This window comes from Balaenoptera ricei, chromosome 11 (genome assembly GCF_028023285.1).
Source record: "Balaenoptera ricei isolate mBalRic1 chromosome 11, mBalRic1.hap2, whole genome shotgun sequence".
NCBI lineage: Eukaryota > Metazoa > Chordata > Mammalia > Artiodactyla > Balaenopteridae > Balaenoptera > Balaenoptera ricei.
Genome location: NC_082649.1, coordinates 67080041 through 67093070, shown reverse-complemented (window position 1 = coordinate 67093070; position 13030 = coordinate 67080041). Strand labels below are relative to the sequence as shown.

General features: G+C 54.1%; 1 protein-coding gene across 1 annotated transcript; it reads right to left on the bottom strand.

The window, feature by feature from the left end:
* Positions 1-3511: 3511 nt before the first annotated feature.
* LOC132375325 (uncharacterized) lies at positions 3512-6628 on the bottom strand. The gene is given in 6 exon segments (XM_059940589.1): positions 3512-3574; positions 4180-4251; positions 4394-4501; positions 5138-5529; positions 5532-5631; positions 6488-6628. Coding segments are annotated over 6 exon segments (876 nt in total).
* Between the last annotated feature and the right edge of the window lie 6402 nt (positions 6629-13030).

Here is a 13030-nt window from a genome sequence, read left to right as displayed (position 1 = left end):
GAGCAAGATAGGGCAGAGGAAGGAGCTGAGCAGGGACGTGTTCTACCCTGAGACGAGCTTCAGCCTCACCCACAAAAGCCTGGAACCCCTGCTTTAGGACTGACTGAGGCGGGGGCTGGACTTTGATGTCCCCTCATAGTCAGTCCCCATCCACAGGCTGAGGGCAGAGCGGACACAACCCCCCAGGCATCTCCTGGGAGGCTGTGAAGGCAGCTGTGAAGGGGGCACCTGTGAGCCATTAGCATCCGTATTGCACATTTCAAACAGCTGGGGGACGGGGGGGGCAGCCGCCCAGTGAGGGGGATCTGGGCAGGGCACTCACAGCACCTACTGCCCAGTGCCCCGCCCAGGGACCAACATCCCTCTGGCACCTAAGAGCCAACCTGGTCAAAACTGAACTTTCATCTCCCCCCACACGCATCTCATACCTACACCAGGACACTGACCAGACCGTGACCATGCTCTCTGGAAGCTCCCCACCCCCCCGCCGCATTGTCCAGCCTGTCAGGGAATCAACCTGCCTCATCCTGTCTGCAGTGACTCCATCCCAGTCAGCCCCGCACTCTGCCAGCCTCTTGGCCAACGCCTCCTTCCATTCTCTCTTCCCTCCTCTGTTGGCCACTGCCTTGGCCTGATGCTCAAAGCCATTTATGGAAGGGTCTGATACTTGTTCTTTCACGGGTAAGGGGCCTAGTGGTCACACAGCAGACACTCTCACCAGCCAATCACTTTATTTATTTATTTATTTTATTTTTTATTTTTATTTATTTTTTGGCTGCACTGGGTCTTCGTTGCTGCGCGCAGTCTTTCTCTAGTTGAGGCAAGTGGGGGTTACTCTTCGTTGTGGTGCACAGGCTTCTCATTGCGGTGGCTTCTCTTGTTGCGGAGCATGGGCTCTAGGTGTGTGGGCTTCAGTAGTTGTGGCTCGTGAGCTCAGAAGTTGTGGCTTGCGGGCTATAGAGCGCAGGCTCAGTAGTTGTGGCGCACAGGCTTAGTTGCTCCGCGGCATGTGGGATCTTCCCAGACCAGGGCTTGAACCCCTGTCCCTTGCACTGGCAGGTGGATTCTTAACCACTGCGCCACCAGGGAAGTCCCCAATCACTTTAGAAAGCACTGACAAGGCCTGCAGACCTCCCTGCCAGGGACCACTTTGGCTCCCTGGTCAAGGGTGGAGATGAAAACAATGTAAGCATCCAACCCTTTCCACTATCAGTGGTCACATATGCATGTGGAGGGCCTCGTCATGGCAAGGCACATCTGGCCAACACTGATGTAAAATATGAAAGGACAAGGCAGGGCTGAGGCTAGAAAAGGGTTGCCATGGTAGCAGGATGGGCAGTCATGGGAGGAAATTGGAAACAGATGTGACCAGCACAGACCCATATCATCCTGATGAGTGATCCCTCTCTCAGGTTGGGCAGGGATGTGCCAGCTGTGATGGGCCTGATGTAGCATTTGCTGATTTCCGTGGTGTAAGTATTTCCATCAAGGCCGATTTCAAGCTACCAAGAGTTTAACAACAAGCTCAAAAAAATCCTGACCATTTAACAATTGGCACTGGCAAGCCTGTATCCTCTGGCACAGACACAACACAACCCCCTGGGTTTCCTCTGCAGGGATTCCTTCCTCAACTTGGGTTGATGCAGAGTGAGAAGCAGGAGGTTCCTCTAACCTGCCTGAAATCAGCCCCACCTGCTCACCAAGAGGAGACAAGCCTGACAGGTAACAAAGTAAATGCCCTGTGAGATCCTGTCCTCTGTCCCTCTCAGAGAGGGGAATCTCTGTCTTGGTTCAGGTTGGCCCACAAACAGACTTAAGACAAGCGTTTAGTGGAAGCAGTTTGTTTGGGAGGTGATTCCAGAAAGCTCCAGCACGAATGTAGAGAAGGGAGACAGGGCAGGACCCGAGTCAGAAGAGGACGTGTCAATGAACAGGTCACAGAAGTGGGCGACAGGGGCTCAAGCCAGCTGGGGACCTCAGGGGGAGGTGTGACACGTCTGGGAGTGGGCCCCCCAAGGAGTGAGGAAGAGGAGGTATTTCTCCACTAAGTCCCCCCAGTGGTTGGTTGAGGCTGCTCCCTGGGTTCAAACTCCCCAATGTTTCCAGTCTGCCCCAGATCAAAGGTCAGCTAGAGAATGGGGAGTGGGCAAGACATGGACAGTGCCTGAAACACCCAGGCACACAGAGATGTGACCCGTGTGTCACTCTGTGTGTCTCTCACATTCATGCAGAGCTCTTCACTCCAATGAGCAGGATGCTTCTTTTTTTTTTTTTTTTTTTTTTTAATTTATTTATTATTTATTTTTGGCTGTGTTGGGTCTTCATTTCTGTGCAAGGGCTTTCTCTAGTTGCGGCAAGAGGGGGCCACTCTTCATCGCGGTGCGCGGGCCTCTCACTATCGTGGTCTCTCCTGCTGCGGAGCACAGGCTCCAGACGCGCAGGCTCAGTAGTTGTGGCTCACGGGCCTAGTTGCTCCGAGGCATGTGGGATCGTCCCAGACCAGGGCTCGAACCCGTGTCCCCTGCATCGGCAGGCAGGTTCTCAACCACTGCGCCACCAGGGAAGCCCTGAATTTTATTTTATTTATTTTTTTATACAGCAGGTTCTTATTAGTTATCCATTTTATACATATTAATGTATATATGTCAATCCCAATCTCCCAGTTCATCCCACCACCACGACCACCACCCTCCTCTGCCACTTTCCCCCTTGGTGTCCATAGGTTTGTTCTCTACATCTCAGGATATGTCTTTTTAATGCTGCATATTTTTGTAGCAGGTGATTCCCTAAACACAAGCCCACCACTGAAATCTCGGACCCAGCTAAAGAAACGGTGATGTGTCTCAATGCCAGAGGAAAAGCCAGGAGGGGTAGGCTTTCCCAGACTTCAGATTGTCAAGGAGAAGTGGAGCGCTATGATGGGCATTGTACCTGTAGGCTTAGCCCTGAGACTGAACTGCGTCTCTGTGAGCGTTTAACAAATGCCTGGCCCCTCCGGACTGTCACCTCCATGTGAGCAGGGACAGAATCCCCACCGGCACTGCACACAGAGCAGGTCTCCTTAAGTCCCTACTGGGGGTTGGAGGAGGAGGGCAGAGGCGTGTGAAGGGCACGGGAGGGACCCGAGAATGGAGACGCTGTGCTGGACCTCTTGGCCCTGCTGCCTCTCCCCATGCCCGCCTGGAAGGAACAGCTGCCTCACCCATCTCTATGTTAACAGGAGTGATCCTCTCTCTCTCTCTCTCTCTCTCTCACACACACACACACACTCACACACACACCCACACACACCCACACCCAAGAGGACTCTCAGAGTTAAGGACTTCTTCCTGGTAAGACGGAGGAGAGGAGATAAGTGAATTTGAATGCGTAGGAAATTGTTTTCAGAAGAATTTATTTTTCAGAGTCCAAAAGTCTGAGCCAGGATAAGCTGATTCTTAGCACTATTCACTGGGCTGAAATATCCCAAAGATATCTTTGATTCTCTGACCAATTCTCTCAGTCTTTTTGCCTATCTTCCCCTGCCTCTCCGGAGCAAGCGAAACACCCAGCGTAATAGCCGCGCACTCTGAATCTGTGAACCAGGAGGAAACAGACTTCTTTTGGGGACTGGCTCAAGATTAAGACAGGACCACACCCCACCTGAACACCCCCATTCCTGGGCCACTGCAGGAAGCTTGGGGCCCCAATTCACTTCCAGTGTGACACTTGGAGCATGTGGTTGAATACCTAAACTCACAGACAGATGAGAAAACTGGGGCCCACAGATGGCAAGGGGTTTCCCAGGATCACAAGCCCATCCCAACAAAGCTGGACTGGAGCAGGGGCTGAAAGCACATTACTCTAGTCAGTGCCTCTCAGAATTCAGCACAGTCAGAATCTCCTGGAGGCCTTGTGAAAATGCAAATGGCTGGGCCCCAGCCCAGAGTCTGATTCAGGAGGCCTGAGTGGGGCCTGGGAATCTGCCTTTCTGTCAGGTTTCCGGGTGGGGACCCCACTTAGAGAACCACTGCTCTAAGGGATGGCAGAGCCCGTCCTGGAGACCTGGGGCTCGGGTGAGGGAGGGACCAGGGTAGGAGGGCCTTTCTCTGCCCTCGAAGGGGCAGCGGGTATTTGGTCCAAAGGATGTTCCACAACCCATCCCATTATCAGCTCCACAACACAGAAGGGGCCACTCACCTCATTACAGTTTATGTCAGATTGGTCCTTGGACTGGTCCAGGGTGACTGTCCCCACACACTGTTTCACCAGCTGGAAAGGGAGGCTCGAGGTCAAACTGGAACCCTTGAGTCATCACCTCCCAAACTCAACACAGGGGCTGGAAATCTTCCCCGAAGCCCCCTGTTCACATCCCTGGGAAGCATCCGCCAGTGCCCCCAGCCCCCAGCCTCACCCCATTCTCCTTGAAGTCACACTGCTCCGGGGGCTGCTGCGATGTCCTGGGGCACACGGTCTCCTTCACCGTGAAGCTTACAGGCTTCGGGGTGTCCGGGTCCTCGTCCTGGTCCAGGATCAAAGTGGGGTGACTAAGCTGAGCTCATGCTTCCTTCTCTGATCTGTCTCCCTGCCCCCACCTAGACGGCAGCCTCTCCAGCCCCTCCTGTGTGCCTGGCCCTGGGCTTGGTGCTGGGTGCACAGGGGAAGGGGGCAGAGCCCACTCCTGGCCTCGTGGGCACACAGAGAGCAGGAGGGGACCTCAGACCAGCTCTGATGAGAACACCTTCCCCACGGAGGGGCAGAGGCAAGTCAGGGACCACCTGCAGGGAGACATATTGTCACTGGCACCTCCAGGCTGAGCAGAGTCGTTCCTGGGTAGGGGGACACCGAGTTAAGAGGGAACTTAAAGCAGGGAAGTCACATGGCAGAGCCAGTGACCCCCCTCTATCCCTGGAGCTCCCAGAGAACCCTTAGGCCCAAAAGGGGTGTACAGGGCGCCTGTTCCCACAGTAGAGATGCTAAGGCAGGAAGCCTCGTGCTGGGAGGGGACCCAGCTCTGGGAAGGTTTCCTGGAAGAGGTGGGAGCCCACCTAGAGGGAGAAGTGCCTTCCTGACAGGAGGTACAGCCTGAGCAGAGGCGGTGACAGTGTGGCCAGGGCTGGCGGGAGACAGCCCGCTCCCCAGGGCCCTCCTGACTCACGGCCTTGGGAAGTGGGTCCAGCTCCAGGAGGCGGTAGAGATTAGCTTCTGAGGACCGCTCGTTGAGGCGATCCACAGCACGGAGCACAGCTTCCCTGTAGCTGAGGGCCTGGGCGCTGGCCGAGGGCACCACTAGTCCCAGCAGCAGTAGCCACAGTGGCCACCGCCCCAGGGCGAGGCTGGCCCTCTGAGTCTCCATGGTCCCCAAGTCGGTCTCCTCCCAGCATGCAGGACCGTCCTTTATGTCCTTCCTGGGCCTGATGCAACGGCCCAACCACACGTCTCCCTGACCTGCCCCATCCCTGATCTCCTCCCCGGCTGTGAGCTGGACTTGCCTCAGCCCCTGCTGTTGCCTCACGGGATTGCTGGGCAGTGGGAGCGGGAAGCCTCCTGCGAAGGTGAAGAAATGGTTTCTCCATCTCCCTGACAACATCTTGGCCTCTCCTGGAGCCCATGGGGAGTGTCAAAGGCAGGGTTGCACGAGAGCGTTGAGTCCTCCAGGAGAGGGAGGACCAGGCTCTGTCTTACGTCCCCTCTGCCTCCTCACTCTGGCCTCCGCAGGAATAGGGTAAAGGAGTGTATTCGGCACCAACCTCCAACTCCAGGCACTGTCTGGAACCCAAGCGGCACTCAGTTAACGTTGGATGAATGGATGACAGCACCAACCCCTACTAGAGTCTTACCCGCCCAGCCTGTCCCTAGGCAGACTTCAACCTCCACCTTCCTGTCCTTGGGTCCAGCCCTCCGCCAGTCAGGGGCTTGGCTGCATCTGTCTCCTGTCCTGGATTCATCCACACTGTTTTCTGGGTCAAATAGTTCTTCACAGGTCCCCACCAGACATGGCCTGTTCCCCTGACCCCTCCTCAACCAAGCATGGGAGGGCTCATCTGCACTGGGACCCCAATTCACTGCCGTCTCTCACACTCCAGGCCACTGCAGGCTGGCCAGTCCTCACTGGATCCAAATTCACACTCAAGCCTTGTCTTCGACTATACAGACTCTGGGGACCCCTCTGTCCTCCTGAAATGGCCCTTGACCAGTTCTCCCCTGATGCCCCTCTCCTGGGTGCCCTCCTGCCTCCCCCGTGGCTCCTGCTCGGTCTCCTCCAAGGACCCTCCTCCGAAGAGGCAGGGCTGGCACAGGTGCATCCGGGCTGCTTCTCCTCCCAGTCCTCACACACTCCTGGCCAAACCCCTTCTCAAGATACCAGTTATCAGGGACACACATCACTGGTCTGTATCTCTGAGCTCAAGACTCCCATGAGTGCCCCTGGTTGTCCGCACTGGGCTGTTGGCTGCTGTTGGCTGGGTGCCGCCGCAGGAGCCCTGAGCTGAAAGCCTGGGAGCCCCACCTGCTCCTTCTTCCTCCTGAGGACACTCCCTCTGGCCTCCCACCAGCCCGGCCCAGCTCCTACCACCGTCTTCTCTCCTCTCAAGCGTAGCCACAGCCTCCGGACTCCACCTTCTCTGGTTCCAGGCTCTCCCCAGACCATTGTCCGCCCTCCACACCATTGTCTAGGGGCTCACGCTAAGCACTGATGTGGCCATTTCCCCCGCTGCCTTGAGGCAGGGGCGTCAGGGTCTGGGTCTTGATGCTCCCTGCTGCCCTCAGCCCCTGCCCTGCAGGCCTCAGGTGTCAGGCTGCCCCATCCACCGCAACCACTCAGACAGCGCTGAGCCCCCTGCTCTTCCCCGTCTCTGCGCCTGATCCCTCTGCTTGCGCTGCCCTTCCTGGGGAAGGCTTCCCTGACCTCCAACCAGAAATGGCACCTCCTCCTCTTGGCTCCCACAGCCTCAGGAAGTCTCTTCTGATTTGACCCCCAGTGGCTCCCTGTCCAGCGCTGTGGATCAGACACCAGGCTGGGGGGGCCAGTGTGGGAGGTGGTGAGAACACAGCCGGAAATATCATGGGCCAAAGCAATAGAGGGGCCACAGGCCAAGAAGGAGATTCTTGTACAGTTTTCTGGAGGAATGACCATGTAGTTGTGAGGCCTGGGGTAGCTCCTGGACTCAGCCGGCCTGCGGGACTCTTGGGGGCATGGCCAGGGCACCTCAGAAGGTGGCAGCCTGGATGGATGGCGCTGGTTGCGCACTCAGCCTTGGAGAAGGAAGGAGAGCTGGGCTTCTGTGCAACCTGGTTTCACAGTCCAGGTGTTGCCCCAGGGGCCTCTTGGTCAATTTGTGTCCTTTCCCCAAGTCAAGGGAGGAGAAGAAGGTGATTACAGTAGAAAATAAATAGCAATTCACATGGTTACTGGGTGTCTGTAATCCTCCCTTTGCTTTCTTGCCTCTGCACCATTGCATTTCCTAAACCTTAGGACTGAGGTCCCCTTCCCCATCCTTCCATGGGAACAGGCAACCGGTTGTTCAAGGACAAGGTCTGATAAAGGAGTCAACCCTGGGAAAGACCTTGGGAGCAACTGGCCTATAACTGATGCTCCATAAAGAGCAGCTATTAGTATCAACAGGCCAGAAAGCCGTCCCCACGGCTACCCAGGACCTTAGACTCTGGAGTCAGGCAGACGTGTGTTTGAATTCTTGGTTTGCCTCTCACCAGCTGTGACTTCCTTGCAAATACTCTGCTCTGGTGGAACTCTCAGCAGTAAGGGAGAGTGAACCCAACTCCAATGGCCTCAGAGAAACCCACATGGCTCCATTTTCCTGCAGTTCTCTCTCTGGGCTCTTGCTTAGAGAGAGAGAGAGAGAAGCAGGGGGGGAGGGAAGCGGGGGGCGGTGGGGTGGATAAAGGAGCAGCATCAAGAGAGGGAGGATCTCCGCGGCCACAGTAGCTGTGCCCTGAGATGGTCAGGCTGGGCCCTGGGCACTCTCCCCACACCCCCTCCTAACCCAACAGAGGACACACCAGCCAAGAGATGGGAGCAGAGGCTCCTGCAGAGGCTGCTGCAAGAGTGTTGTCACCACCTCGTCCCCAACCTGGGGCTCCCACTTTTCCCAGCTCCCCTCTATTTCCCCGCCCAGTCTGGTTGAGCCAGCCTTCCTTCCCCATCATGCTCTGCACTTAAAACCCCCAAATCGACAAAGCACAGCCTCACCTGTGTTTAGACACATCCTCATCCCGGCCCCAGAGCCCAGGACTTCCAGGCAAACAGAGCAGAGTGGTTAAGAGAAGGAGCAGGGCCAGGGCTGAGCGCCCTGGCTTCTGGTCCCCGGTTCTGGCCTCTGCCCAACCTGCTGACCACCTAGGTCAACTTAAACCAGACTTTCACCAGCTGCCCCTCCTTCTCTTTGTCTGTAAAATGGAAGATTTCTTACAGTTGCACAGAAGGCCCTCCTCTCCCCCATGGAGAAATTCCTCCCATCCGAAGTTCAAGGTGAGGTCCAGAGACTCAGTCTCCATAGAGCCTTCCCCAACTCCTGGGGGTAAAGGGGGACAGCAGCCGTCCACTCCATACCCACCCCCCTGGACATGCTCACTTGGACAAGCCTGGCACAGTGCAGGCCATTATCAGTGTCCCCCCAAGAAGTCCCACTTTTCAGGAGCCTCCCTCATGGACGCTCACTTATGTGCATGAGGACAAAGGAAGCAAGATGCATCCTTAACCTTCTTTTTGCCTACTTGGGGACTGGAAACCTTCCAGACATGTGTCGGTGGGAATGCTCTGTCCTTTCTATGTCCTAGAGTGCAGCCATTTAAAAAGAATGATGTGTAAACTCCACAAATATCCATCAATAGTGAAAGCAAACATATTCTGGTATATTCGTACAGTGGAATACTAACTAAGCAATAAAAATTTGCCCAACTGTAATACATACAAAAACATGGTAGATTCTCACAAACATGTTGCATGAAAAAATTGTGCACAATACAGTATATATGTTTTTGTTTGTTTGTTTGTTTTTGACTACAATTTCTGCCCTAGAAATTAAATTTCTAAGACATAGTTCGTCATGTGTGCAACACTGTCTACATGAGAACATTTGGAGCAGTATTTCTTTTTTTTTTAATTTATTTATTTTATTTTATTTTATTTATTTTTGGCTGTGTTGGGTCCTCGTTGCTGCATGCGGGCTTTTCTCTGGTTGCGGTGCGTGGGTTTCTCAGTGCAGTGGCCTCTCTTGTTGCGGAGCACGGGCTCTAGGATGCGGGTTTCAGTAGTTGTGTCTCGCGGGCCCTAGAGCAGAGGCTCAGTAGCTGTGGCGCACAGGCCTAGTTGCTCCGCAGCATGTGGGATCCTCCTGGACCAAGGCTCGAACCCGTGTCCCCTGCATTACCAGGCGGATTCTTAACCACTGCGCCACCGGGGAAGCCCCTACAGTATATATGTTATAGTTCAATTTTCTATGAGTTTCAAACTCTGACAACACTAATCTAAAGGTTTCAAAGTCAGGGTCATGGTTATGGGGAAGGGGTAGCAACTGGAAGGGAGATAAGATCTCCAGGTGCATTACAAAAATGTATACATACAGCAAAAACTCCACAAGACGTACACTTATCATTAGTGCACATTTGATATGTACATACAGTATTTCAACTCCCTGGGCCTCGTGGGCTCCTGTCCTACCCTGACCACTTTGTAAAATCCTCAGTGCCCCTTGGCTTACAGCACCACGCCCACCCCACTCCCCTCCTGCACCACCACCCTGGACGCCTCGGGCTCGTCTCTCTTCTCTGCACATCAGGCCCCGCACCTGACCCACCTGGAACGAGTGGATGAACTCTGCACAGCTCCACCGCCATCACAGGCCACGTTCCCTAGAAGCAGAGCCTCAGCTGGGAAGTGAGAGGCATCTGATTTATCGAGGGGTGTTGTCAGGAGGAGGGAGGCGGAGGGGAGCAAGATAGGGCAGAGGAAGGAGCTGAGCAGGGACGTGTTCTACCCTGAGACGAGCTTCAGCCTCACCCACAAAAGCCTGGAACCCCTGCTTTAGGACTGACTGAGGCGGGGGCTGGGCTTTGATGTCCCCTCATAGTCAGTCCCCATCCACAGGCTGAGGGCAGAGCGGACACAACCCCCCAGGCATCTCCTGGGAGGCTGTGAAGGCAGCTGTGAAGGGGACACCTGTGAGCCATTAGCATCCGTATTGTACATTTCAAACAGCTGGGGGACGGGGGGCAGCCGCCCAGTGAGGGGGATCTGGGCAGGGCACTCACAGCACCTACTGCCCAGTGCCCCGCCCAGGGACCAACAACCCCTTGGCATTTCAGAACCAATGTAGTCAAACTGAACTGTCACCTCCCCCCACACTCATCTCATATCTACACCAGGACTCTGACCAGCCCGTGATCACGTTCTCAGAACCCACCCCCCGCATTGTCCAGCCTGTCAGGGAATCAACCTGCTTCATCGTCTCTGCAGTGACTCCATCCCAGTCAGCCCAACACTCTGCCAGCCTCTTGGGCAACCCTCCTTCCATTCTTTCTTCCCTCCTCTCCCCTGGGCCACTGCCTGGGGGGACACATCCTTGCTGGGCCCCTCATGATTCACCCTTCGTGGACACACACACACACACACACACACACACACTGAAGCCAGGGTGATGGCTAAGATGGACAAGGATGTGCTCTCCCCGTGCTAAAATCATCACTGGTTCCCTAGTGCCCCTTAGTACCTGGGTTTGTCCATCTCTCCACTTCCACACTGACCCACCCCTTGCATGCCTCACTTGAGCACTGAACTGAGTGTCACTTCTCACTTCTACTGTGCCAGTCACTGTGACTTCGCCTGAGCAGTTTCCTCCTAGGAACACTCTCCTTTCCCCCATGCTGGGCTGGGGTCCACTCAATTCCATGCTTATAAAACTGCGGGCATTACTTGCCTATGGAACTCACCATCCAGAGGTCTACTGTTAGGAGAACTGACAAGCCAGGGTACCATGACTTGATGCTCCAGGGAATCCACGAAAGGGTCCGATACTTGATTTCTCAGGTAAGTGGTCCTATGATACTCTCACCAGTCAATCACTTTAGAAGGCTCTGGCAAGGCATGCAGACTTCCAATCTCAGGCTCAGATGAAATGAAATGTAAGCATCCATTCATTTCATTTCTGGTATCATTTGTCATGTATGCATGTTGAGGGCCTAGTCCCTGGCAAGGGACATCTGGCCAACATCCATGTAAAATATGAAAGTGTTACTAAGAGGGGGTCCGGTTGCTCGCCGCTCTGAAGCTGATAAAGAGCCTAGGTTGGGGACTTCCCTGGTGGCACAGTGGTTAAGAATCCCCCTGCCAATGCAGGGAACACAGGTTCGAGCCCTCGTCCGGGAAGATGCCACATGTCACAGAGCAACAAGGCCCGGGTGCCACAACTACTGAAGCCCGCACGCCTAGAGCCCGTGCTCTGCAACAAGAGAAGCCACCGAGATGAGCAGCCTGCGCACCGCAACCAAGAGTGGCCCCTGCTCGCCGCAATTGGAGAAAGCCCGCGCGCAGCAACAAAGACCCAACGCAGCCAAAAATAAAATAAATAAATAAATAAGTTTATACCAAAAAAAAAAAAAAAAAAAAAAGAGAGAGAGAGAGAGAGACTAGGTTGGTGGAAAGGAACGTTTGCTCAGAGGTGGTAAGGGGAGTAGGGGGACTCCTGTCCAAAGGCTGAATGACCCTTCCACTGCCAATCAGTGGGCAAGAGCTTTTATAAGCGGAGGGAGGAGGCTACATGCAGAAATAGCACGGTCAACTCTGACACTCATCTTGAAATTGCTCATGTGGTGATCTGAGCAGTGTCATCTTGCTTGTTTTAAGACAGTTAATCTTCAGTTCCAGGGCTGCTTAGTTTCCATTTCTTTGAGGCCAGTTCTTGGAATTGTGGCAGCTTATGTCATGGCTACAGCCTGGTCATCATGTAGTTAACTTCTTCCACCTGGTGGGGTTTCAGTATCTACAAAACAGCTCACAGGATATGGCTCAGAACATTATCTATAGCCCTTGAGGAGGAACGAAAGGTCCTTGAATTTGCTGAATGACTAAACTATTTTTATTTGGTCTTGTTGAACTGTTTTCCTTTCTTTCTGCATTTTTTCACTTCTTTGAATAAACTTCTTCTCTGGCTAAAGCTTTTTTCACAGGCAAAAGGCAAGTGGAAGACATGGTGGGGAAGGACCATAGGGTCTTGCTTCATTTCAAAAGGACAAGGCAGGGCTGAGGATAGAGAAGGGATGCCATGGAAGCAGGAAGGGCAATCATGAGGGACAATTGGAAACAGATGTGATCAACACAGACCCCATAGCATCCTGATGAGTGATCCCTCTCTCAGGGTGGGCAGTGATGTACCAGCTATGACAAAAATGATAGGTAACATTTGCTGATTTCCATGATGGAAATACTTCCACCAAGGCCAATTTCAAGCTACCAAGAGTTTAACAACGAGCTCAAAAAAATCCTGACCATTTAACAATTGGCACTGGCAAGCCTGTATCCTCTGGCACAGACACAACACAGCCCCCTGGGTGTCCTCTGTAAAGTTTCCTCCCTCAACTTGGGTTGATGTAGAGTGAGAAGCAGGAGGTTCCTCTAACCTTCCTGAAATCAGCCCCACCTGCTCACCAAGAGGAGACAAGCCTGACAGGTAACAAAGTAAATGCCCTGTGAGATCCTGTCCTCTGTCCCTCTCAGAGAGGGGAATCTCTGTCTTGGTTCAGGTTGGCCCACAAGCAGACCTAAGACAAGCATTTAGTGGAAGTAGTTTGTTTGGGAGGTGATTCCAGAAAGCTCCAGCACGAATGTAGAGAAGGGAGACAGGGCAGGACCCGAGTCAGAAGAGGACGTGTCAATGAACAGGTCACAGAAGTGGGCGACAGGGGCTCAAGCCAGCTGGGGACCTCAGGGGGAGGTGTGACACGTCTGGGAGTGGGCCCCCCAAGGAGTGAGGAAGAGGAGGTATTTTTCCACTAAGTCCCCCCAGTGGTTGGTTGAGGCTGCTCCCTGGGTTCAAAC